This window comes from Pelobates fuscus, chromosome 12, assembly GCF_036172605.1.
Source record: "Pelobates fuscus isolate aPelFus1 chromosome 12, aPelFus1.pri, whole genome shotgun sequence".
NCBI classification, from domain to species: domain Eukaryota; kingdom Metazoa; phylum Chordata; class Amphibia; order Anura; family Pelobatidae; genus Pelobates; species Pelobates fuscus.
Genome location: NC_086328.1, coordinates 108,093,704 through 108,121,549, shown reverse-complemented (window position 1 = coordinate 108,121,549; position 27,846 = coordinate 108,093,704). Strand labels below are relative to the sequence as shown.

Below are 27,846 nucleotides of genomic sequence, written 5' to 3'. Positions count from 1 at the left end.
TAACTTGCGTATATAATCCCCACCCCTCCAATCCCTTTTAACTTCTTTAATGGCGCAAAAGAATAATTTGCTGGGATCTTGATCGTGCTTTTCTTTAAAGTGGAGCGGAACACTATGGGTCTCCACCCCATTTCTGATGTTCCTAATGTGTTCCGCAACTCTTACTTTTAATGGCCTGATCGTTCTGCCTATATATAATAGGTCACATGGACATTTTAAAACGTATATAATTCCTTTTGTGTGGCAGGTTAAGTGATCCTTTATACAGTACGTTTTTTTTATAATGTGTCCTATATCTGTTAAGTGTCTTTTTTTGCTGTTAGTTGTTCTACAGGGTAGACACATTCCGCATCCATAAAAACCTTTTAGATCCTTTAAAAAATGGCTGGATTTCTTTGGGCTAAGACAGCTTTTAACTAAAATATTTTTAAAATTCTTTGCACCTCTATAGATAATTCTGGGTTCGGGCTGTAAAATCTTATTGAGGATAGGGTCATCTTGTAGTAAATGCCAGTGCTTCTTAATTGTTTTCCTTATTTGTTTGTTTCGTCCATTATAGTTACAAATAAAGGATATATCATTGGCATTTCCTTGCTCTTTTTTAGGTTTATATTTTATAAGTTCCTTTCTGGGTACTTTTCTCACTTCTTCAAAATCTCTCTCTACACTTTCCCTACTGTATCCCTTCTCTATAAATTGGCGTTTAATATAACTGGCTTGTTCTATATAATCAGATTCTTTTTTACAATTTCTTCTAATCCTTAGAAATTGGCCTCTTGGTGCGTTCTCCAGCCACGGGTTATGATGACAGCTATTTCTCTCTATGTACCCGTTAGTGTCCACTGGTTTAAAGTAGTTCTTGGTATTTATCTTTTCGTTCTCTATGTAGATATGTAGATCCAAGAAGTTTATTTTCTCTTCACTAATGCAGCTCGTTAGGTGAATCCCCCAGTCATTCCGGTTAAGATACGTAATAAAATCATTCAATTGATCTTGGTTACCTGTCCAGATAAAAAATATATCATCTATGAAGCGGCGATAGGACACCAAGTATGCCCCCCATTCATGGCCCTGGGTGACAAATGCCTCTTCCCAGAATGCCATGAATAAGTTGGCATAACTGGGGGCAAACTTGGTGCCCATCGCCGTGTAGTAGTGTAGTAGTTGGAATATTAGAGGTTGAATGGCGGTAGTGGATGATAGTGTAGTAGTTGGTATATTAGAGGTTGAATGGCGGTAGTGGATGATAGTGTAGTAGTTGGTATATTAGAGGTTGAATAGCGGTAGTGGATGATAGTGTAGTAGTTGGTATATTAGAGGTTGAATGGCGGTAGTGGATGATAGTGTAGTAGTTGGTATATTAGAGGTTGAATGGCGGTAGTGGATGATAGTGTAGTAGTTGGTATATTAGAGGTTGAATGGCGGTAGTGGATGATAGTGTAGTAGTTGGTATATTAGAGGTTGAATGGCGGTAGTGGATGATAGTGTAGTAGTTGGTATATTAGAGGTTGAATGGCGGTAGTGGATGATAGTGTAGTAGTTGGTATATTAGAGGTTGAATGGCGGTAGTGGATGATAGTGTAGTAGTTGGTATATTAGAGGTTGAATGGCAGTAGTTGGCTAGTAGTTATTATAGTAAGGACTGAGGGTCATTGTAAGGCCTAGGAGGCAGGTTAATGGGCCCTTCTATTGGGTATAGGGCTGCTCACTAGGAGGTCCGTGAGGAGATCTAGCCCCAACATTTGAAAGTTAAAGTTAGAATCTAAAGCAGAGCATGGTCTACATATTAAACATACTGTTATAAAGGTCTTTTCTCAGACCCGAATTTGCTATATTTCCCTGATCCTGTATATAGTGCCATTTGTTTCACTCTGCGTGTTCCCCCTGTAGTGGTATGCTGTATGTACTGACTATCCAGAACGTAGGTTCTGTCTAATTTCCTGATTTGCATGTGGCTGGCTTTGTAATTAGTCTCCCTATTTACACGTGGGTTTAATTGGGATATCTTATTTTCGGAACAATATCCTCTATCCCCATTACGTTTCGTATCTTATGGTCTCTGCAAGACGTGAGCTGACCCGATCATTATTAATTGGAGATTTGACATTACATTGCTATCCTAAACGGACCGCACTTGCCGAATACAGATTTAATGCCTTGCAACAAAAGGATCCACTCAAGTTAGGACGCAGGACGAAAATAAATGAATAATAAAAAACAATGGCTTTGCAATTATAAATATGTTAACATATAGGAACACAGAATAATAAAGTCGCAAAAGTTGTGACTGTAATTCATTTGGAGCATTATTCAAATGAAAAAAAGTTTACATTTAGCAATTAAATGTTTAATTTGAAAATAGAGTATTTTCATATCTATGGACACAAGTGTCAAATCACATCACATACACCCTGAATCCATTTTCTGATAGTCTCCCGCCTGTATCTCCAACAGCAAAGAACAAACTGGGACAACTGCAAAACTTTCATTTTATTTAGAACAAATTCTGTTGGTTTGCTAAAAGGAAATGTATAGGTAAGAAAGTGAAAGTTGAGTAAGGGAGTCCAGAACTTGGTGTGCGCTTAAAAAGTACAATTTACATTCATTTCTAGAGTCGCAGGTCCAAGAGGTCTATCACACGAGGTGCGACAGACCAAAAATGCTTTACAAGAAAGTAGTTATTGTCCAAAATGTATCAAACAGCCCTTGGGGGATCTGATCGGTTTCATCGCCAACTAAGGGGATCTTAAAATACTCCTGGTATTAGACGATACGGCACAGCATCGGTGTACAGCTTCCAGTCTTTGCCATACTTGCTGGAGCAGCGATGCTCGTCTCGTATGCAGCGATGTACAAGTAAGATTGTCATGTATATAATGTAGAAATAAGGCAGGAGATGGTCAAACCCACACACCAGACAGTAAGACAAAGACCCCATCAAGTCTCCGGTGTAGTTGAAATGCCGAGCCACCCCCCAGAACCCAGAAATCATCAGTTTGCTGTAATGACGCCTGCCATCCCCGGATGTGTATGAACATTCAATATATTTTGGCTTGTGGCCCCAGATTTTGCAGTTTCCGTTGGTACGTCGAAACAAGTCTTTCTGGTGGTTGGTCATCCTGAAGATATAGTATCCAATCAAACCAAACAAGAGAATTCCTACCGCCGCTGGTGTGGAAAGTTGCACCGGATTATACACCAGGTACAGACCCTGCAAAAAACACACAGCAAAAATAACTATTTTGCAATTATCACTACCACTACTACAAGTATCACTGCCACAAATACAAAAATGAATTTATTTACATTTTGCCCTTAAAGGGACACTCTAAGCACCGAGACAACTTCATCTCAGAGCACTGACCCTGCCATTTCGCTCCTGCAATGTAAAATATCGCTGTTTCTGCAATAGGTCATTGTTTACATTTTGGGGGAAAACACACCTCCAGTTGTTGACTTTCTGATAGCCACTAAATCAGCGGACTTGCAGAACTCCCTAAAAAGACAGTTCCTTAGGGAAGCATATCAATTATCACCCCCCCCCCCCCTCAGCTTTCACTAAAACTGTTCCACCTTCTGTTCTTCATATGCCATATCATGTTTGTATAGCATAGTGTTAGCACACACCAACACAGTTCTTTACTAAACCGAGAACTGGCAAGGGCTTCGCAAATATTCGGCCAAATTGGAAAACTAACAGACTCTAAGAATTTTTCTACACTGGCTACTTTGGTATAAAATTAGCAATTTTTGTTTTACTAAACAGAATATGCAAGAATCAGTCTTCTCTCTGGATTAATTGCACTTCCACGTTAACTGTATGTTTTAAGGAACACTATAAGCTTAGAAATACAAATGTTTACTCCTAATGCTACAATGCCCTAGTCACTGTTTAGGTGACCATGACTGCACTTTTCCTCACAGCGCCGGCTCCTCGCTCCAGCTCATTGTTAATGATCTAAGCCAATCCAATGTTTTCTCGTAGGAAAGCACTGGGAGGCTAAAGCACATGCCTGGCAAATCGCCACACTGCGTCAATCAGATGGTCTCCTGAGTTCATCTAACTAAAATACCAGATATTTAATGAGCGATTTCACAGGAGACAGCTACTAGAGGCAAGTTAAAGGAACACTGTGGGAATTTTAACAACTTCTTCTTGAAGTCTTTACAGTACCTTCAGTGCTGGCCACCCTGTCCTAGACCCAAAACCCAATATTAAACTTGGAAGCCTGGTTCTCATACCGTAACATGATGTCATGCGCAGTGCTGCCACAGTCAGCCATAGAGAATCCTTGAATACAGTGATTCTCTATGGAGGAGCATTGAATTGGCCCATTATCTATGGATTGGTCCCGGCCTCAACCCAAAGAGTGGCAGTGCCGAAGCAGTCTCGGCGCTGGAGAAAAATTCAGGAATTTGTTTAATTTTTATTTATTTTTACACATGGGGAGGCTAAATAACAAGGGGCCTTAGTGCTGTAGCGTTAGGAATACAGATACAGAGTTCCTTTAACCCTGCAATGTAAATATTGTGATCCTGCAGAAGAGCAGGGATAAAAGTGGCCCATGGCCCCCATGAGATGAAGGCGTCGCGGGGCCTGTAGTATTCCTTTACTATACCGTTTGCTGCAGAATATGTTTGTGCTTTATCAATAATTATAGAAACTGAGAAATTGCCTGATTTTTTAATTTTTTTATTTAAAAATTCTGAAGCGATATGCTTAGAAAGATCCAAAATCCAAGTATTTAAGAACGGTTACCAATGTTGTGGAGGCCTTTTATTTGTTTTACAATAAATACATTAATGCATGGTTTTAATTTAAATTTCTGATAGATTATGAAATTAAAAATTATGATTAGTGCAAATCTAGGAAACCAGTTATTGTTATCAAAATAATGCTGAAATTTGCTTTTATCTCTAAATTGACCCATTACTGTGTGAAATGCAGAGAGTCTCTGTTCAATTACCTGCAGCGTGTAGAGATATGGCAGCCACACGCAGTCCCCCCATCCGAGGTACCAGCCGAAATGATCGTGACAGATATCTATGGTTTTTAGGTACCAGCTCTCATTCCAGAAAAAGTCCACAACGTAGATTGCCTGCCGGGACACAGTGCATGAACTGAGCATTAAAAATGATATACATATACGCAAAAATGTTACTGGTGACATGTAACCCCTTCAGTCTTAGAGCAACACATAAAGGTTTACCCACTATTGAATTGGAACCCAAACTGCAAAATTTTGGCTAAAATAGATAAGCTTAGCTATAGCAGAATTGTAGAATTTTTCCAAGTGCTATTTTGCCCAGATTTTGCAATTTAGTTTTGAATTCTCTACACTTTTATGTTTAGTAAATAACCCCATAGTTTTACTCTTCTGTGGATTAAATGGGTGCAAAAGAAGATAATGTTTTTAAATAAAATGCAATAAAATGTTATTGTTCTAGAAATATTATTTTGTTAAAGAATGTATGATGGCCATATTGCAGTAAGCTAGAATGCTTCATATTGGGGTATTTCCTCCATGACATTGCATAATAAAGATAATTATTGGGATACGATATTCCCTCCGTCACGTAGTGGAATACAGATAATTATTGGGATACAATATTTTCTCCGTTACGTAGGGGAATACAGAAAATTATTGGGATACGATGTTCCCTCCATCACGTAGTGCAATACAGATAATTATTGGGATACGATATTCCCTCTGTAACGTAGCGGAATACAGATAATAATTTACTTACGATATTCCCTCCATCACGTAGTGGAATACAGATAATTATTGGGTTACGATATTCCCTCCGTCACGTAGGGGAATACAGATAATTATTGGGTTACGATATTCCCTGCATCACGTAGCAGAATACAGATAATTATTGGGATGCGATATTTCCTCCGTCACGTAGCGCAATACAGATAATTATTGGAATACGATATTCCCTCCGTCATGTAGAGGAATACAGATAATTATTGGGATCCGATGTTTCCTCCGTCACGTAGGGGAATACAGATAATTATTGGGATACAATATTCCCTCCGTCACGTAGGGGAATACAGATAATTATTGGGATACGATATTCTCTCCTTCACGTAGAGGAATACAGATAATTATTGGGATACGATGTTTCCTCCGTCACGTAGGGGAATACAGATAATTATTGGGATACAATATTCCCTCCGTCACGTAGGGGAATACAGATAATTATTGGGATACGATATTCTCTCCTTCACGTAGAGGAATACAGATAATTATTGGGATACGATGTTTCCTCCGTCACGTAGGGGAATACAGATAATTATTGGGATACAATATTCCCTCCGTCACGTAGAGGAATACAGATAATTATTGGGATATGATATTCCCTCCTTCACGTAGTGGAATACAGATAATTATTGGGATACGATATTTCCTCCATCACGTAGGGGAATACAGATAATTATTGGGATACGATATTCCCTCCGTCACGTAGTGGAATACAGATAATTATTGGGATACAATATTTCCTCCATCATGTAGGGGAATACAGATAATTATTGGGTTACGATATTCCCTCCATCACGTAGTGGAATACAGATAATTATTGGGATACAATATTTTCTCCATTACGTAGGGGAATACAGATAATTATTGGGATACGATGTTCCCTCCATCACGTAGCGCAATACAGATAATTATTGGGATACGATATTCCCTCTGTAACGTAGCTGAATACAGATAATTATTTGGTTACGATATTCCCTCCATCACGTAGTGGAATACAGATAATTATTGGGTTACGATACTTCCTCCGTCACATAGCGGAATACAGATAATTATTGGGATACGATATTCCCTCCTTCACGTAGCAGAATACAGATAATTATTTGGTTACGATATTCCCTCCATCACGTAGTGGAATACAGATAATTATTGGGTTACGATATTTCCTCCGTCACATAGCAGAATACAGATAATTATTGGGATACGATATTTCCTCCGTCACGTAGGGCAATACAGATAATTATTGGGATACGATATTCCCTCCGTCACGTAGTGGAATACAGATAATTATTGGGTTACGATATTCCCTCCATCACGTAGCGGAATACAGATAATTATGTGGATACGATATTTCCTCCGTCACGTAGCGGAATACAGATAATTATTGGGATACGATATTTCCTCCGTCACGTAGGGGAATACAGATAATTATTGGGTTTCGATATTCCCTCCATCACGTAGTGGAATACAGATAATTATTGGGATACGATATTTCCTCCGTCACGTAGGGGAATACAGATAATTATTGGGTTACGATATTCCCTCCATCACGTAGCGGAATACAGATAATTATTGGGATACGATATTTCCTCCGTCACGTAGCGGAATACAGATAATTATTGGGATACGATATTCCCTCCGTCACGTAGAGTAATACAGATAATTACTGGGATACGATATTTCCTCCGTCACGTAGGGGAATACAGATAATTATTGGGATACGATATTCCCTCCTTCACGTAGAGGAATACAGATAATTATTGGGATACGATATTTCCTCCATCACGTAGGGGAATACAGATAATTATTGGGATACGATATTCCCTCCGTCACGTAGTGGAATACAGATAATTATTGGGATACGATATTTCCTCCATCACGTAGCGGAATACAGATAATTATTGGGATACGATATTTCCTCCATCACGTAGAGGAATACAGATAATTATTGGGATACGATAGTTCCTCCGTCACATAGAGGAATACAGATAATTATTGGGATACGATATTTCCTCCGTCACGTAGTGGAATACAGATAATTATTGGGATACGATATTTCCTCCGTCACGTAGGGGAATACAGATAATTATTGGGATACGATATTCCCTCCGTCACGTAGCGGAATACAGATAATTATTGGGATACGATATTTCCTCCGTCACGTAGGGGAATACAGATAATTATTGGGATACGATATTCCCTCCGTCACGTAGCGGAATACAGATAATTATTGGGATACGATATTTCCTCTGTCACGTAGCGGAATACAGATAATTATTGGGATACGATATTCCCTCCGTCACGTAGAGGAATACAGATAATTATTGGGATACGATATTTCCTCCGTCACGTAGGGGAATACAGATAATTATTGGGATACAATATTCCCTCCGTCACAGATTGGGATAAAGATAAAGTAGTAAGAGCTCTTTAGATGTGTGCGTTTGGGTGCCAGTTCATTGGCACTGTGGCTCCATTGACAGGTGGAGACTTACCTGAAGAACATTGACTAGGATCATGGAGTTGGTTATCTGCCCGTATAACTCCTGCTGTTTTGCTGCGTACGATAGGTTTATTAAGGTCCAGGCAACGATTCCTGGACGTCCATTAAAGAACAGCTTGAAATCAAACCACTTTCCTATCCTGGGATTAAACTCAATTCCCATCATGTAGTTGTAGAAGAAATTCCCGGTGAATTTGCTGATGGATAGAAAGAGGAACATTAATTAGATGGTGAAAGACTCACAAGTCACATATTTGGTTCTTTATAAGGGTGTTGGCACTAACTCTCAATAACCACCAAGGGCTGAGCTGCATCTTTCATCAGACAATGCGGACCTCCATCTAAAAGCCCAGCAGGTAAGGCAGCCGAGTCCTGGCATGGGTGGCTCGGGATATTTGCGGAGCCCCCCTTACTGGGTTGGCAGCATTTGAGTGGTTACTACAATGCAGCAACATTACTTGAGTGTTACAACAATAGTAAGACATTCTAGTAACTGTGGTCCTGGTGTCGCATTAAATTTGCGGCTGCAACAATCACGTTGCCTTATTTTAGTGGCTGCAATATTGGCATTGCATTATTTACGTGACTATAACACCAATGTTGCCTTATTTCGGGGACTGACGTGGATGTGGCCTTGAAGTGGCATTGACAGTGGTGTGGCATTATTTCAGACACGTCAATGAGATAAAAGGAGTAATGAGATAAATTAGGGATCGACCGATATAGATTTTTTAGAGCTGATAGCGATAAACTGTGAACTTTCAGGCCGATAGCCGATAACTTACTGATACCTATATTCTGTACATTTACCATTTTAAAAAAAAAACAAATTTCTACACGAATCTACTGTTAATTGAACATGTTATTTATTTTTTTGCAAATCTTTTTTTTACTAAGTTAAATGCACAAAACATACATGCCAGTCAGAATTTTTTAATGTTTTTAAGAATATATGTGTGTGTTGTGGATGCTGTTTCTGTGTTTATGTAGTGTGTGTATAAAGAATGCAGTATGTGTTTGTGTAGTGTGTGTATAGTGAATGCAGAGTGTGTGTGTGTGTGTGTATAGTGTGTGTATAGTGAATGCAGTGTTTGTGTAGTGTGTATATAATGAATGCAGAGAGTGTGTGTGTGTAGTGTGTGTATAGTGAATGCAGAGTGTGTGTGTATAGTGTGTGTATAGTGAATGCAGAGTGTGTGTGTATAGTGTGTGTATAGTGAATGCAGAGTGTGTGTGTATAATGAATGCAGAGATTGTGTGTGTGTGTGTAGTGTGTGTATAGTGAATGCAGTGTGAGTGTTTGTGTAATGTGTATATAATAAATGCAGTGTGTGTTTGTGTAGTGTGTATATAATGAATGCAGAGTGTGTGTGTAGTGTGTGTATATAATGAATGCAGAGTGTGTGTGTATAGTGAATGCAGTGTGTGTTTGTGTAGTGTGCGTATAATGATGCAGAGGGTGCGTTTGTGTAGTGTGTGTATAGTGAATGCAGTGTGTGTTTGTGTAGTGTGTATATAATTAATGCAGAGTGTGTTTGTGTAGTGTGTATATAATTAAAGGGACACTCCAGGCACCCCGACCACTTCTGCTCATTGGAGTGGTCTGGTGCCAAATCCCACTACCCTTAACCCTGCAAGTGTAATTATTGCATTTTTTTTTAAACTGCAATAATTACCTTGCAGGGTTAAGTCCTCCCCTAGTGGCTGTCTGTTAGACAGCCACTAGAGGGAACTTCCTGCTTCATGGACGTCCTCACGCTGTGTGAGGACCTCCCGCGTCGCTCTATTCCCCATAGGGAAGCATTGAAATTCATTTTCAATGCTTTCCTATGTGGTGCGCTAATGCGCATGCGCGGCATTGCCGCGCATGCGCATTAGGTCTCCTCGGCCGGCGGGCGAGATCAGTCTCGCCCACCGGCCGACGTAAGCAGAAGGAGGAGCGGCGGGGGAGGAGGAAGCAGCGACGTGGGACCTGTCGCTGCCTCTGGTAAGTCACTTAAGGGGTTTTCACCCCTTCAGCAACTGGGGATTGGGGGGTGGGAGGGAGAGGGACCCTCCAGTGCCAGGAAAACGGATCGTTTTCCTGGCACTGGAGTTTCCCTTTAATGCAGAGTGTGTGTGTGTGTATAGTGAATGCAGTGTGTGTTTGTGTAGTGTGTATATAATTAATGCAGAGTGTGTGTGTGTATAGTGAATGCAGTGTATGTTTGTGTAGTGTGTGTATATAATGAATGCAGAGTGTGTATGTATGTAATGTGTGTAAAATAGGGGGAGGGCGGGGGGCATTTTTATTTTTGTAACTTTATTTTTTATATATAAAAAAAAATGAAATTTTGCTTTAGTCCCCCTCTCTGCTTCTTACCTGGCCAGGGAGGGGGTATATAGCCTTTCCTGGGGGCTCAGCACAATCTTACTTACCTTAACAGCAGCTCCCTTCAGCTCCCCTGTCTAACTCTCGCGGCCTGTGTGCTGGCGGTACACACAAGAGTTAGACAGGGGAGCTCAAGGGAGCTGCTGGGAAGGTAAGTAAGAGTGTGCGAGGCCCCCCAGGACCCGGAAGGCGGCCCTGGTCTGCATTTGTCGGCAATATCGGTATCTTTATTGGCCGATACTGATATTGCTAAAAATACAGAATATCGGCCGATAATAATGGCCAGACCGATAATCAGTCAATCCCTAAGATAAATGTAAGACTATACAAAGCAGGTTATGCGATAAGTCTTTATTATTATATATGACAGTTTAAGTGCTGAGCCTTTCCACCCATAAAACATCTCACATAAATAAATAATAATCTCCATTCACTTTAGACTGTATGTGATATAGGTATTGTCTACCACTATAAACACATAGTCTAGAGGGATGATTCACCACCCTATAAGAGGTTTGATCCCTTCGACATACTAGAGAAAAGAATGGAATGTGTTAAAACACCAGAGGTAAATGTTAAAATATAAGTTTTAATGAAAGACTAATAAAAATGAGCCAACCTGTGGATGTATGGCAGTAATGTAATTATAAAGTAAGACGAGAAACAAAACAAAAAGTAGGTAAACAGTGATATAACTTGTCTAATGACAAGAGGAACCAAATATCCAGATAGGTAAATAGGTGGCAACCAGTACAGATTCCAAATTATATATCTAAATAGCTGTCTAAATGTGTCTGAATGTCACCATTCTGTTTTTATTATAGGTTTGTATTCACAGGTTCCTATCGGAATCACATTAACTGCAATGCCAATCATATGATGAAATACCTACCAATCAGCTGCAATCGTGGGGAAGAGATACGCTTTAATCAGCGCGAAGGTGGAGACGGCGTAGCCCAGGATGTTGGCGCACCATAGCAGCGGGATCCAGTTATCGATGATGATAGTCGGCGAGAACCAGTGAAAGTAGTACGCGTTGGCGACCCACAGTATATGGGTAATAAACCAGGCCTGCAGCCCATTCACTTCATATTTGTTTATTATGCCTGCAGAACACACATTTATAGAGAGAAACAATGAGGTCAGACACAGGTTTATTGGTCTTATCTAATAGTGCAATACTCTGCTGTCTCTTATTATTAATAGTGCAATACTCTGCTGTCTCTTATTATTAATAGTGCAATACTCTGCTATCTCTTATTATTAATAGTGCAATACTCTGCTGTCCTTTTATTATTAATAGTGCAATACTCTGCTGTCCTTTTATTATTAATAGTGCAATACTCTGCTACCTCTTATTATGAATAGTGCAATACTCTGCTATCCCCTATTATTAATAGTGCAATACTCTGCTGCTATATCTTATTATTAATAGTGCAATACTCTGCTGCTATATCTTATTATTAATAGTGCAATACTTTGCTTTTTGTTATTATTAATAGTGCAATTGTCTGCCATATCTTATTAATAGTGCAATAGTCTGCTGTCTCTTATTATTAATAGTGCAATACTCTGCTGCTATATCTTATTAATAGAGCAATACTCTGTTGTTGTCTCTTGATATTAATAGAGCAATACTCTGTTGTTGTATCTTGATATTAATAGTGCAATACTCTGCTGTTGTCACTTATTGTGGTGCATTTTTCATCTGTTGCTCAGTGCAATGCTCTGCTTCCTTCCTGTGTGATAGTGCAATCCTCTACTATCGTGTGGACACAGAATGATGGGAGTTGCAGTGTTGCAAAATTTGGGGGTTTACTTTTAGGCCACCCTATTGTGCATTCATTACACTACAACACAAACCAGCAGTATTCTCTGATACAACGTTTAAGGTTACGTGTACATGAAATGTGCTTTGGAGTTTTTTTAGTACAAAGTTAAGTGACGTACTTTAATCTTGATAAAGTATTAAATCCTAAAACTAAATACTAAGAGTTAAGAGCTTTAGTGCTGTGTAATCCCCTGCCTCCCTCCTGCTGTCCTGTGAGCCAGCACATCAATGGTTAATTCCAGGCATTTCACAACAAACATCTATTAGAAAGTTTTCTGAAGACTACAGCAGTCACCATGGAAACCCCACCTATGATCTGCCACAGCAAGGCTCTTTATAAATACCGCAGTGTTTTCTTTTCCTATCAGCTGCACATGATGGGATAAAGAGCAAATTTGATCCCCTGGCATACTTGCCAAGAGTCCCACATCATGCTGGACAGTCCCAATGTTGTGTCTTTCTCATGCTGTCATTGGTTTATCTAGTGCACACACTCTCATTCAGATCTTTTCCACCAATGAGAGTGTTTCAGCAGTGCTCACTCAGCGCACAGTGGTGGGTTGTTATCCCCTTTTATGTCTGCAAGCGTCACTTACACCTGTCCACCAGCAGTCTGGGCAGTAAGCTGATTTTACCTAAACCCTACAAATTACCCTGTACTCAATAAAAAGGAAAGAAAAATAAAGGATGCTCTCTGACCTGCTCCTGTCTTTATGTCAATATAGCAATGGCTTATCTCGTTACCGCTACATACCTGCCGGCGTCCGGGCTCCATCCTGAACCCCTCCAGCATATCCCGGCAGGAACTTATGACACACGTCAGGAATGAAAACATACAGAAACACCTGGAACAGAAACGTTATCTCGTTAACAGACATGTCGTACTGGGATTCGTTAGAGTGGGAGTTCTACTGAAACAAAAAACTGAAAGTGCTACTTGTTAATCCTAAACAGAAAGCAAAACTTTTTATAACCTATTAAATATAAATAAACCATAAATAAAACACGCTTTATTGTGATACTGCATTATTACTTTGTTAGTTACCAGACTTGATAAACCATTGTTTAAAACCTCATTTATTCCAAGCGCCAGCAAAAAAGATTACGAGTCTGGGCCAAGCCGCGATGATAATCAGAACTGGATGGCGTATAAGGTTAACAAGATTTACAAGTCACTGTAAAATAGCAAATAATAAAAATCTTCTCTTGTCAGTCTGTGCCGTCCGCTAGCTGCCGTTAGCCTGTCTGATTTTACACTGAAGGTTCAAGTAGTGTGAATGCCTTTAAAATGGCAAAGCATCATGGAAGCTGTAGTTTTAAAACATCTGGGGGGCTATCTTTTGGGCCCCCCTGTTTTAATAATTTTCCTGTATTTTTCCTTTAGCAACAAAATTACAATTACGTCTATATTCAGATATTTTTATGGAAAAACTACAATTAATTACACCCACCCATGCGGAGAGCTTCTTAATGATAAATATCTATTATGAAAAACAATTGCCTGAATTCTCCCGTTTTACCTGGAAAGAGACCCAGGCTGCGTATATATAAACAGCTTTCCACGTAATGAGAGGAGTCTTGTCCCAAATATCAGACAATTTGGCTTTCCCGGTGTATATGTCCAAGACGGGGGCGGTGAGGGAGCACTGGTACTGGTCACATGACATCACAAAGTAGTAGACGATCAGCGGCGCAAACATCAACAGGAAGATTACACCGGCCAAGGAAAACCAATCTACCTCCCTGTAAGCAAGCACACCGTCAGTATACGAATACACAAACATTAATACACACCCAATAAATCACTGTAATCCAGCTACTGCAGGTCACGAACATCACTTTATTTTTTCAAAAGCCTAACTAAATATTTCAAATGTAGAATGCTGGTATTCATGAGTAATATGTATGTATGTATGTACTTGGACATGCACCTGGCAGTGAAGGTGTTAAACAATGGGGTTCATCTATTAAATCAGGAACTGTGCAAAAATGACACGGTTATTGCAAATGTTAGGTGAAAATATCTGACCTGGATGAATGACTTTGTCATTTTATTTGTTTATTTTGAGAATTTTTCTAATTCTGCTTTTTTGGTATAAAATAAGCAATTCACAATTCAGTGAATACACTTCAATGAGCCACAGAACGTACCTAGTGCAGGTCTGGTTCTTGTGACTGTGAATGATTAAACCTGCAGTGATTAACCCCTTAGTAACCGAATAATAGCTGAGGTCAATATTTAAAGTTATCTGGAATTGCACATCAGATGAAAAATCTCCAAATGCCCTACACACGGTGAAAGTGACCAAATTCTGACCTCAATGGCAATACTCATATTTATTAATGCAAAATATGGTCGTAATTCGGTCTAATTGGCAGCAATCCCCCGGATGCTTTTGGTGCCCGGAACCAAAATAGGAACCAAATGTATCCGGTAGGATGCATGTAAGCAAATTATCGCTCACTTGCTTTTTGCAAGTAAATTATAATTACTATTTGCCCGCTGCATAGAGAGGTTAAAAACATTTCTTATTTTAATATTGGTGTTCTATTGATCCCATATAGATTTTATTCTGATTTATTTAAAGTATTGGCCAGCTGCCACATATTTAACCCTTGCATTGCTGAGGTTTCCTAGTTTAGATTTTTTAAAACTTGAGCCCCAGATTTCAAATATTCAGGTCCAGAATTCAGAATCCGGCAGCGTACTGTCTGGATGAAATCCGTAGCGAATTCAGACTCGTTTGGAGCCCGAATAGCTAAATCCAGACATTCTTAAATAGCGCAATGTCCAGATGGGTTTGTCCCGTTTGAACCTTAGTGAATAACTATAAAACAGATCCCTGGATTACGACATAATGTCCTGTTTCTTTTCTTAAATGTTTTCCCCACTTTTTAATGTCTATTACTGATTCCTGCATCACTTTGGATAGAAATCTCCATAATTCCAGAGAAATCTCCATAAACAAATCAGATTGAAAAAGCCTTATGATAAGGCGAAATGCGTCTCGGATGATCAGGGACACTTGTGGACAATTTATTTATTGGTACTTGGCTTACCTTTCAAGTGACAACACTGCTACATGCAGACAACACTGCTACATGAGGAGATCAAAGATCCCAACTCTGGATCATCTACACACATACACTCACTAGATCTCCTATACACACTCTGGGTCATTCGAACACACTAGAACCCCTACACACACACACACACTTCACCACCTACATACACACTCAGGAATCCCTATGCACACACTAGACTTCATGTAAGCAAACACATACTACATTCCCTGAAAACAAACACACTTTCTACAACCTCTACACTTACTACATCATCTATACACACACACTAATGCAGGTATGCACACACTCGCTACATCCCCTATATAGACTATGCCCCTATACACACACTCTCTACAGCACCTAGACACACATACATTACATTACACCACAAACACAACACGACAGAAACCAACCTATTTACACAATACCACACCACAATCAGCTCACTCTACACACACGCAATCCCACAAGCAGGCTCCAAACACATGCACAATACTCTTTCCTGGCATTTATGTCTCCTGGTACCCCATTTATGGAGATACCAGAGACAAGTTTAAAGCAAACACTGCGCAAGCATGTTATTAAATTTGCTTGCACTGTGCAGAACAAATACAGGGCCTTTTTCTCATGCTAGAGTTCTTCAGCAGAGCTCTGCACATGGTATGCCCTAGAAGAGCATTGAACCAACATGCTCACCTTGAGATGGGGCGCGCTTGTCATTGGTGATGACAAAACACACCCTATCTGGCCCCGCCCCCTCTCAGTGGGCCGTTGTGTTTAAATAATGTGGTTACTTTTTTTTCCCAGTCCGGTCCTGCATCTCTGTGTGGAAAGGTCAGTGTCTGCATGCAGAGGGTGGAGACACTGAATGGCAGTCACACTGTGCAGCACCGCCCCAGGAAGCACCTCTAGCAGTCATCTAGTGGAGTTATTACTACGCTGCAATGTAAACACTGCATTTTCTCTGAAAAGACAGCGTTTACAGCAAAAAGCCTGAAGGTAATGATTTTACTCACCAGAACAAATACAATAAGCTGTAGTTGTTCTGGTGACTATAGTGTCCCTTTAAATTTACTTTGAATTCCAGGAAATTCTCACTTTAGTTAAAAACCCTGAAGGTGTCAGGGTGTGAAAATGTCCCTAATATTAAAGCTATTCATGTCTCGCCAGGCCCCGGAATAAAAGTGACATATAAACTCTCACCATGCTCGGCCCCATTGGCCCACATTCTCATTTTGTCCGTTACTGGCTTTCTTTTGTTCTGCTTTCGAGGAGTTTCCCTTCCGGCGTTCTCCCATATTTATCTGCAAAGCAAACAGAACAAATGGTAAAGGTTTCTGTGAGTTTATAGAGCCACAGTTTGTTTACCCATACAGGATAATTTGTACAGTTTTAGGTAACACTCTAAGACACTCACATTGTATTATTAATAATAAAGCGCCGACATTGTCTGCAGCTCTGTACAATAAGTTAATATGACATAATTATAATCAGGTAGTAAGGGCCCTGCCTACATTAAATCACAGCTTATTGCATTAGTACAGCTCATTGCAGCTTATTGTATTAGTACAGCTCATTGCATTAGAACAGCTTATTGTATTAGTACAGCTCATTGCAGCTTATTGTATTAGTACAGCCCATTGCATCATTGCAGCTTATTGCATCATCACAGCTTATTGTATTAGTACAGCTCATTGCATAATTGCAGCTTATTGCATAATTGCAGCTTATTGCATTAGAACAGCTCATTGCATCATTACAGCTTATTGCATTAGTACAGCTCATTGCATCATTACATCTTATTGTATTAGTACAGCTCATTGCATCATTGCAGCTTATTGTATTAGTACAGCTCATTGCATCATTGCAGCTTATTGTATTATTACAACTCATTGCATCATTGCAGCTTATTGTATTAGTACAGCTCATAGCATCATTGCAGCTTATTGTATTAGTGCAGATCATTGAAGCTTATTGCGTTAGTAGTACAGCTCATTGCATCATTGCAGCTCATTGTAGCTCATTGTATCATTGCAGCTTATTGTATTATTACAGTTTATTGGATTATTACATTTTATAAAATCATTAGATAATGGTATTATTACATATCATGATATTATTTCAGCTCATTGTATCTTTACAGATAATTGTATGATTACATATCATTATATTATTTCAGCTCATTTCAGTGGTTATGGTGCAACGCGTATTTAGACGCCGTAACCCTTGCTTTGTGTTAAATAATTTCGCCGTCAGCCTAGCGGTCTCTCTGCTGCAGCATAGCTTATCCAGAAGTGATAAACCACATTAGTCTATCCAAATTTGATCAAAAATGATCGGCTGAGAGTGGTATGCTAACTCGTCTCCAGCTGGTGATTTTACTAGCACCGTACAAGGATTCATTCTTTATTTGTCTGAAGGTGAACGTTAAACCTTCTTTTCAACCTTTGACCTTTAGTGACTCCTTTAATCTTCTCCTTTCTTTAATCTATGCCTGTTTCTGTCTACTACATTTATTTTTGTATTTAATCTCAAAATTGTATATTTACACCCCCACAAAAAATAAAACCTTGCCTTATATGGAATGTCAATTCACATTATCTTCACATCTTTCAATGACCCTAATTTACTTGTACCCTTGAAGAAATGGAGTGTTATCTGGTACGCTCACTGCCAACGGGTAAAGTTCAGTTTTTAATTAAATAAACAACGTTAAGATATATTTTGTGGCGTGTGATAAAAATAAGGTTATACAGAGACTGTACATGGGATAACGTTGCAAAATAACGAATATAAGTCACCTCCTATAGACTGTAAGCTTGTTTGAGCAGGGTCCTCTTCAACCTATCGTTCCTGTAAGTTTTCTTGAAATTGTCCTATTTATAATTAAATTCCCCCTCTCGACTGGGTCTGCCGGACCTGACTAAATACCGCTACGCAGTACATCTACAGAGGATCATGGAGTGGACCCACGCTCCCCCGGGAAAGCTCTGGGTGGCGATAGAGGACAGTTTCTCCAAGACCCCCCTGGCAACGTTGCCGTGGGTGCCAAAGGGGGTGGAGGGGATGGTGCCAAGGGACCACCCGACCATCAAAGCTACAATGTCAACCTGGAGGAAGTTGGCCCGGAGGGGGTATTTGGCGCCGGAGGTGTCCCCCTTGCACCCTATCGCAGGAAACCCGCTATTTCGGCCGGCAGCCTCGCCGCAGTTCCTGACAGCCCTGGGCCTGCCGAGGCAGTGCAGACTAAAACACATAAGCACAGAAGGGGGACCGACGCCCCTTGCGGAACTACCCGCCCCAGACCCCTCGAGTTTCCTGACCCAGTTCAGATACCACCAACTGGCGAGATACGTAAAATCCATCCCAAACCTAGAATCGGCAACTGACGGCTTACGAAACACTGTGCGACCAAGATGCCCTACCGGCACACTGCATCTCAATACTGTACCAAATGATTCTCCCAGGCAGAAACGGTAACCAACTACCATACTACACTAGATATTGGGAGAGAGATCTGGGATTCTCCCTGACGGAAGACCAATGGCTAAACGTATTCGTGAACATACATAAATCTTCGATCAGCACAAAATATCAGGAATCAGGATACAAATTGATAAAGGAACACTATAGTCACCTAAATTACTTTAGCTAAATAAAGCAGTTTTATTGTATAGACTCAGCATTCCCCTGCAATTTCACTGCTCAATTCACTGTCATTTTAGGAGTTAAATCACTTTGTTTCTGTTTATGCAGCCCTACCCACACCTCCCCTGGCTATGATTAACAGAACCTGCATGGAAAAAAAAAATGGTTTCACTTTCAAACAGATGTAATTTACCTTAAATAATTGTATCTCAATCTCTAAACTGAACTTTAATCACATACAGGAGGCTCTTGCAGGGTCTAGCAAGCTATTAACATAGCAGGGGATAAGAAAATCTTAATTAAACAGAACTTGCGGGGGCGTGGACGAGACACTGAAGGGAGCAGACGCATGTCGGACTAGCTCCCGCTGCAAATACGGCGAACGCATGCTAAACGGCATTTTCTCTCCCTCACACCACCGCAAACCGGGCCCAACAACACCCAAGATGGGCAAAAAGACGAAGAAACAAAGAACCCTCGCGGGGGAGGGCTCCAGAAGCATCTGCTACCTGCTGCAGCAACCGCAGCCTAGACCCAAAATGGCGTCGCCTGCGGACTCGACCAGCCCCTCCTCAGACGAAGAAATCCTTGATGCCCACGAGGACATCCCGAGATCGGAGGGCCCAAAGGTATCCTTACTGCAGGGAGACCCTCAGGCCCCAGCTACCAAGGGCGATATCCAAGCCCTGCTGAATAACATCAGAATTTTTTTTAATGCAGACCTAGATATCATCAGGGAAGACATCTCCATGATCACGGAGAGAGTGCGAGGTACAGAGGAGTCTGTTGCCGCCATAACCCAACGCCAAACAAGCGAAGCAGAGCAGCTCCTGCAGCTTCAGACCGCACAAAATTCCACCCAACTTCAACTAGAGGCGATGGAAGACGCGAGACGGCGCACAAACCTCAAAATTAGAGGCATTGCAGAATCGGTAGATGACCAAGAACTGCCGCATTTCATACGCCGCCTACTCGCAGCCTTATTGCAACAACGAACTGCCAAGAATATACAATTAGATGGCTGCTATAGACTAGCCACCTCAGCCAGAGCCCCGACAGGGGTACCTCGAGATGTGATGGTGCGTTTCCTTATGCTCCGAGACAAAATGGCGGTCCAACGAGAGACCAGAAACAAAGCACCTTACCTCTTTGAAGAAATGCAGCTTCACTTCCTACAGGATCTATGCCGCTCCACTCTTACTTGGAGAAGAACCCTCCAACGGGTCACGCAAGCACTGAGATCAGCAGGAATAGCCTACAAGTGGGGACCCTCAAGAACACTGATAGCTACGAAGGTGTCAGGGTACCTGGAGTCTCTACCTTTGAGAGAGGTAGAGACTTAGAAGGTTATCCGTCCGGACGCCATGTCTCCTCGGTCTCCCGCGGTTCACTCGGTCTTGCTAACGCCGGCCGCGAGGGAGTCACTTCCTTTTATAACAGAAGGACCGGAGGTAGACGTCATGACGCTAACCCGAAACATCCTGCCACTCAAATCTCGGGAGACGAATCAGGACTCGCCGGAGGCGTGTCCCCTCTCCCTAGCCAGGATACTTAACGGTGGTTCTCTCATTCACTCATTGCCCTGTCGTGGTTCTAGTCCGCCTAGTCACACAGTGCTTTATTATTCACTTGTCTTTTGGTTCTGACCCGGCTTTGTTGTTTACTCTCCTGCCTTTCTGTTATCCTTGACCCGGCTTGTCTCTCGCTTACCTGTCCTCTGTTATCCTCGACCTCGGCTTGTCTCTGACCATTCTATTGTAGTTATACGTTAGTCCGGCCATTCTAAGGACCGGTATACGTATCAGCTACTCTTTGTACTCTGCGTGTTGGATCCCTGACCCGATCCTGACATTACGACAGGGCCATGGATCCTGCAGGTACAAATTGTCAGCTTGGTTCTCCTGATCCTAGGTTTGACGCCATGGATCATAGGATGGATCAGATGGCTCTGGCACTACAGGCGCTGCTGTCTCGCCCTATTAATCCACCTGAGGAGAGGCGTAACACTTCTGCTTCTTCTGTGGGTTCAGGGTTAGAGGTAGCTACTGTAGGTGCTTCTTCCCGAGTTACCCCACCTGTACGTTATGCTGGTTCCCCTGAGAGGTGTCGTGGCTTTTTGAACCAGATCAGTATTCATTTCGAGCTACAGCCCCGTTCATACCCTACTGATAGGGCAAAGGTGGGATTTATTATTACCTTACTCATTGAGAAAGCTCTGAGATGGGCGAATCCGTTGTGGGAGAATGATAATCCATTAGTCTATAACTATAATTCCTTTGTAGCTGCTTTTAAAAGAACTTTTGACCCTCCTGGCAGGAAGGCCAATGCAGCCAGATTACTGTTGCGCCTTAGACAAGACAACCAAACACTTGTGGATTATGCACTAGAGTTCAGGTCTTTGGCGGCAGAGGTAAAATGGAATGAACAGGCCTATATAGACGTATTCTTAAATGGATTATCTGATGTAATACTTGATGAGGTAGCTACAAGAGAACTTCCCGAGAATCTGGAGGACTTAATTTCCTTTATCTCCCGTATTGACGAACGCCTAAGGGAGAGACAGAATACTCGAGATAGAACCGCTAAATCTTTCTCTAGACTAGTACCATCATTTCAAGTTGCTGAAACCAAAGATCCACAGGTTTCAGAACCTATGCAGTTAGGCCTTACTCGTCTCTCAGAGGAGGAGAGACAGTACAGGAGAAGAGAGGGACTGTGTATGTATTGTGGGTTCAGAGGTCATGTACGTTTGAGCTGTCCCAGCCGTCCGGGAAACGCTCGCACCTAAGTTTCTCTAGAGGACAGACCTTGGGTGTTTCGATTTTGTCCTCTACTCATAACTACAAAGAACTTAGACTCCTATTACCGGTCTCTTTAACTTGGGAGAAGGGAACTTTAGAAACTATGGCATTGATAGACTCCGGCGCTGCTGAGAGTTTTATCGACCAAAAGTTTCTCACCAAACACACTATCCCATCCCAGTTAAGGAAGACACCCTTGGCTGTTGAAGCCATTGATGGTAGACCTTTAGTTGAGCCTGTGATTTCCCGGGAGACCACACCTCTTTACTTAACTATTGGTATTCTACACAAGGAGGAAATATCCCTACTACTCATTTCATCCCCTTCTGTTCCCATAGTCCTGGGATACTCCTGGCTTAAGAAACATAACCCCGTTATAGATTGGAGATCAGGGGAAATAGTTTCTTGGGGCCAGAATTGTCAAGAGAGTTGTTTAAAGAAAGTGTCACCTCTTTGTAGTGTCAACCCACTTAATAACGCTACTGACTCTACCAAAGTACAGATACCGTCCTTGTATCAAGATTTAAAGGCAGTATTTGACAAAAGAAAGGCTGATACCTTACCACCACATAGGCCTTTTGATTGCAAAATTAATTTACTTTCTGGTACCATGCCCCCCAGGGGTCATGTATATCCTTTGTCCACGAATGAAAACTTAGTTCTAGAAGAGTATATTCGTGAAAACCTAGACAAGGGGTTCATTAGAAGATCCTCCTCTCCTGCTGGGGCTGGATTCTTTTTTGTTAAAAAGAAGGATGGTTCTTTAAGACCTTGCATTGACTACCGAGGTCTTAACAAGATAACCATCAGAAATGTTTATCCGATTCCCTTGATCACCGAGCTTTTTGACCGATTAAAAAGTTCTAAAATTTTCACTAAGTTAGACCTTAGAGGTGCTTATAATTTGGTGAGAATCCACGACGGTGACGAGTGGAAAACTGCATTCAATACTCGATATGGGCACTATGAGTATACTGTAATGCCTTTTGGTCTCTGCAATGCTCCGGCAGTATTTCAGGACCTTATTAATGAGGTTCTTAGGGAGTTTCAAGATGACTGTGTAATTGTATACCTTGATGATATTCTTATACATTCCAGGGATATTGAGACTCACCACAGGCAAGTCAGGAGGGTTTTACACAAACTTCTTCAGCATGGCTTGTACTGCAAACTAGAGAAATGCAGCTTTGACCAATCCCAAACTACGTTTCTTGGTTATGTGATTTCTGGGGAAGGGTTTGAAATGGATCCGGAGAAGCTCCAATCCATACTAGACTGGCCTTTACCTCAGGGTCTCAAGGCTATCCAGAGATTCATTGGTTTCTCTAATTACTACAGACGTTTCATTAAGGGATACTCCTCTATCATTGCTCCTATCACTAACATGACCAAACAAGGGGCTGAGACTAAGAATTGGTCTACTGAAGCTCTTCGGGCTTTTGAGACACTCAAAGAGCTGTTTGCTTCCGCACCAATTTTAGTTCACCCTGATACTACTCTACCTTTCCTACTCGAAGTAGACGCTTCTGAGACAGGTATAGGTGCTGTTCTGTCCCAAAGGTTGGGTGTAGATAAACCATTACATCCTTGTGGATACTTTTCCAAAAAATTGTCCGGTACTGAAAGCAGATATGACATTGGTGACAGGGAACTACTAGCGGTTATAATGGCCTTGAAGGAGTGGAGACATTTATTGGAGGGTACTTTGCATCCTGTTACTATTTTGACGGATCATAAAAACTTATCCTATATTGGGGAGGCTAAACGACTATCATCTAGACAGGTTCGTTGGTCCATATTTCTCACTCACTTCAACTACGTACTCACATATAGGCCAGGTTCTAAGAATTCTAAAGCCGACGCCTTATCTCGCCAATATGAACCTGCTGCCGTATCTGAGCCGGTTTTGTCCTCTATAGTACCCAAGTGTAACATTATCGCTAACACTACTCTCAAAGTTCATTCCCCGCTACTTGATCAGATAAGGAACTTGCAGCATCTGGCACCTAGACTGACTCCGGTTTCCAGACTTTTCGTTCCTCCTGAACTTCAATTGGAGCTCTTACAGTGTCTTCACGAGAGTAAGGTGGCTGGTCATCCGGGTGTCCGCAAGACGTATTCTTTGATCTCCAAGGATTTCTGGTGGCCGTCGTTACGGAAGGATATTAAGGATTTTATCGGGGTTTGTGTGGTCTGTACTAAAACCAAACTACCGCATACGCTTCCTTGTGGCCTTCTACAACCGCTGGAAATTCCTGACAAACCTTGGTCCTGTGTGGCAATGGACTTTATTGTGGATCTGCCGGTTTCTAAAAAACACACTGTTATCCTCACCGTAGTCGATAGGTTTACCAAGATGGCACATTTCGTACCTTTGCCTAAACTCCCGACTTCTCCTGAATTGGCGGAGGTCTTTGCTAAAGAGATTTTTCGTTTACATGGGATTCCTTCTGAGATCACTTCTGATAGAGGCTCCCAATTTGTTTCACGTTTTTGGAGGTCGTTCTGTTCTCAATTAGGCATCAAATTGAATTTTTCGTCCGCCTATCATCCTCAGTCTAACGGAGCTGCTGAACGAACTAACCAGAAGATTGAGCAATACTTACGTTGTTTTGTTTCCGAACACCAGGACGATTGGGTCGGTTTGATTCCTTGGGCAGAGTTTGCGCACAACAATCTTGTTTGTGACTCCACGCATTCAAGTCCCTTCTTCATGAACTATGGCTTTCATCCATCCATTCTTCCCCCGGTTTCTCCTTCCCAGGGAGTGCCGTCGGTTGATGTCCATGTGGCCAACTTGAGGAAGTTGTGGGATCAGACTCGACAGATTCTTCTACACAATTCTGTACTGGTAAAGAAACATGCTGACAAACGTAGAAGGGCGGCTCCGAATTTTGTTCCAGGCGATAGAGTGTGGTTGAGCACTAGGAATATTCGTCTTAAAGTTCCTTCCATGAAATTCGCTCCTCGTTATATTGGTCCCTACAGGATCTTGACTCGAATTAACCCAGTGGCATATCGTCTAGCTCTTCCAGCTACTTTACGCATCCCGAACTCCTTTCACGTGTCATTGTTGAAACCTCTAATCTGTAACAGATTCTCCTCCACAATCGCCCCTCCGCGCCCTGTTCAGGTGGAGGGTCAGGAGGAATATGAGGTTAACTCCATTATTGATTCTCGTGTCTCCCGGGGACGAGTACAATATTTAGTTGACTGGAAGGGATATGGTCCTGAGGAGAGGAGTTGGGTACCACAAGAGGATGTTCATGCTCCTCGTCTTCGCAGGGCATTTCACTCCCGCTTTCCATCTCGCCCCGGCTCCTTCCGCCCGGTGGGTGTATCTGAGGGGGGGGTACTGTCAGGGTACCTGGAGTCTCTACCTTTGAGAGAGGTAGAGACTTAGAAGGTTATCCGTCCGGACGCCATGTCTCCTCGGTCTCCCGCGGTTCACTCGGTCTTGCTAACGCCGGCCGCGAGGGAGTCACTTCCTTTTATAACAGAAGGACCGGAGGTAGACGTCATGACGCTAACCCGAAACATCCTGTCACTCAAATCTCGGGAGACGAATCAGGACTCGCCGGAGACGTGTCCCCTCTCCCTAGCCAGGATACTTAACGGTGGTTCTCTCATTCACTCATTGCCCTGTCGTGGTTCTAGTCCGCCTAGTCACACAGTGCTTTATTATTCACTTGTCTTTTGGTTCTGACCCGGCTTTGTTGTTTACTCTCCTGCCTTTCTGTTATCCTTGACCCGGCTTGTCTCTCGCTTACCTGTCCTCTGTTATCCTCGACCTCGGCTTGTCTCTGACCATTCTATTGTAGTTATACGTTAGTCCGGCCATTCTAAGGACCGGTATACGTATCAGCTACTCTTTGTACTCTGCGTGTTGGATCCCTGACCCGATCCTGACAGAAGGACAGCCGCAACTACACTATCTCCTCGGCGGATGAGACTGCAGCCTTCCTGCAAAAGCTGGGCATAGCACAGCCTGAGACAAGCATCAAGAAAACCATGGACACTTGGGACGTTTCCAAGATAGCCCCGTTTACCACCAGAGCTGGGACTGATACAGGTTGAAACCGCAGGGGACGCTTGGTGGCAAGAGAGTCGCAGACCGAAAACCGCAGCGTTAAGTTACACAAATGTCTTGTTAAATTAGGCGTTGAACCCTTCAGTTTAATTGTTTGCTCCTGATCACACCATGCCGTTATTTGTAACACCTTAACCGCTCCCCCACCCCCCCCCCCTGCGCTCAGGGGTTACTGAGCGACACTTCACTTCACAATACATGTAGTAAATGGTTAATAGTGCTTATTGTCCGCCCTTAAAGTTCCTGACTTATATGTTAGCATACGCATTCATTCAAGGTTTTAAACATCACACACTGGCAGCATACGCACCCCTTATATGTTGTAGTAGCCTTGTAGCACCAACAAAAGTACTCCGCATACAATTTTAAAGTCGCACACTACCGGCAAACTTCACACCTAAATGTTCTTAAATCAGAAGCTACGGCCACCCATGCTCTTATGCTTATATACTCTCAACACGCGTTATTAGCACCATTTTCACATGTAGTTACAGGCAGGCCACATCAGCATAGATACCCCTTAACTGCTTTTAAAGCGGCACATTACCAAAGGAATAATCCTTAAACGCTTCTAAGCCACGTATTATATGATACAGCAACTGTTTTCCCTACTGCTTATTTTGGTAGGCTGTTTTATTTCCATGTTTTGCCTTCTTTTTAAACCATGTAACATCAGCACCGTGCTACTTATATGCTTGTAGAGTCGACCATTCTCAACCTATATATGCCTTATATGTTCCTAACAATTCATATGTTAACAGCGTATAACTTCCTCAAATGTTATAATTGTAATGTCAGCATGCATAATCCTTTTCAATTTGCCTTAAAAAAAACGGTGCAACTTCTTATAACAGGTTACTGGATTTTCTACTCGAAATGTTTTGATGTAATGTTTATAACATGTCGTTGTAACAATCTGACGCTACTCGCACCACAAAAATAAAGAATTGAAAAAAAATAAAATAAACAGAACTTGCAATAAGGAAAGCCTAAATAGGGCTCTCTTTACAGGAAGTGTTTATGGAAGGCTGTGCAAGTCACATGCAGGGAGGTGTGACTAGGGTTCATAAACAAAGGGATTTAACTCCTAAATGGCAGAGGATTGAGCAGTCAGGCTGCAGGGGCATGTTCTATACACCAAAACTGCTTCATTAAGCTAACGTTGTTCAGGTGACTATAGTGTCCCTATAACTCATTGGTACAGGACCCCTGAGAAGCTCTCCACCGCAGGCTGCCAGTGCGACCCAGAATGCTGGAGATGTGGGAGGGAGCTCGGCACGCAATTCCACATATGGTGGAAATGCCAAAACATTAAGCCCTTCTGGGAACAGGTCCACAGAGCTATCACCAAGATAACGGAAGCCGACATCGAACTCACACCCGCGGCATATCTCCTATACGTCACTTCAATGCCACCCACGCAATATAAAAAAACGGTGCTACCACACCTGATTAACGCAGCGCGCAGCCTCATACCCAACCACTGGAAAAAGAAAACAATCCCCTCCATTAGGGATTGGAATCCGAAGGGTGGAAGACATACGAGAGATTGAGGAGCTTATCCTCGTGGAGGCGGACAAGGCTCAACGATACCATCAGACCTGGTACCACTGGACGAGGTGGTTGGCGGAGGCGGATGGGACCGGGGGGCGGGGGCCCTCAGGATCGGCCCCGGGGCGGCACAGACAGAGCGCTCTCCCCCACTCTCTGTCTATTCACGGGGGAACCGAGTGGCCAGACAAGGGACTAACCTGGGGATGATGTACAAATC

The 27,846-nt window shown here is 42.1% G+C and overlaps 1 protein-coding gene across 3 annotated transcripts in view; it reads right to left on the bottom strand.

Annotated features, from left to right (window-relative positions):
• Nucleotides 1–2,331: 2,331 nt before the first annotated feature.
• DHCR7 (7-dehydrocholesterol reductase) overlaps nucleotides 2,332–27,846 on the bottom strand; it is a 36,116-nt gene continuing 10,601 nt past the window's right edge. For all 3 annotated transcript variants that reach the window (XM_063437364.1, XM_063437363.1, XM_063437362.1), the window contains exons 2-8: nucleotides 16,740–16,840; nucleotides 13,991–14,213; nucleotides 13,225–13,315; nucleotides 11,532–11,745; nucleotides 8,261–8,465; nucleotides 4,968–5,099; nucleotides 2,332–3,211 (exon numbers count right to left, since the gene is read on the bottom strand). In XM_063437364.1, the coding sequence (XP_063293434.1) occupies nucleotides 2,747–3,211; nucleotides 4,968–5,099; nucleotides 8,261–8,465; nucleotides 11,532–11,745; nucleotides 13,225–13,315; nucleotides 13,991–14,213; nucleotides 16,740–16,834 (1,425 nt within the window). In that variant the 5' untranslated portion in view covers nucleotides 16,835–16,840 and the 3' untranslated portion in view covers nucleotides 2,332–2,746. The remainder of the gene's footprint in view (nucleotides 3,212–4,967; nucleotides 5,100–8,260; nucleotides 8,466–11,531; nucleotides 11,746–13,224; nucleotides 13,316–13,990; nucleotides 14,214–16,739; nucleotides 16,841–27,846) is intronic.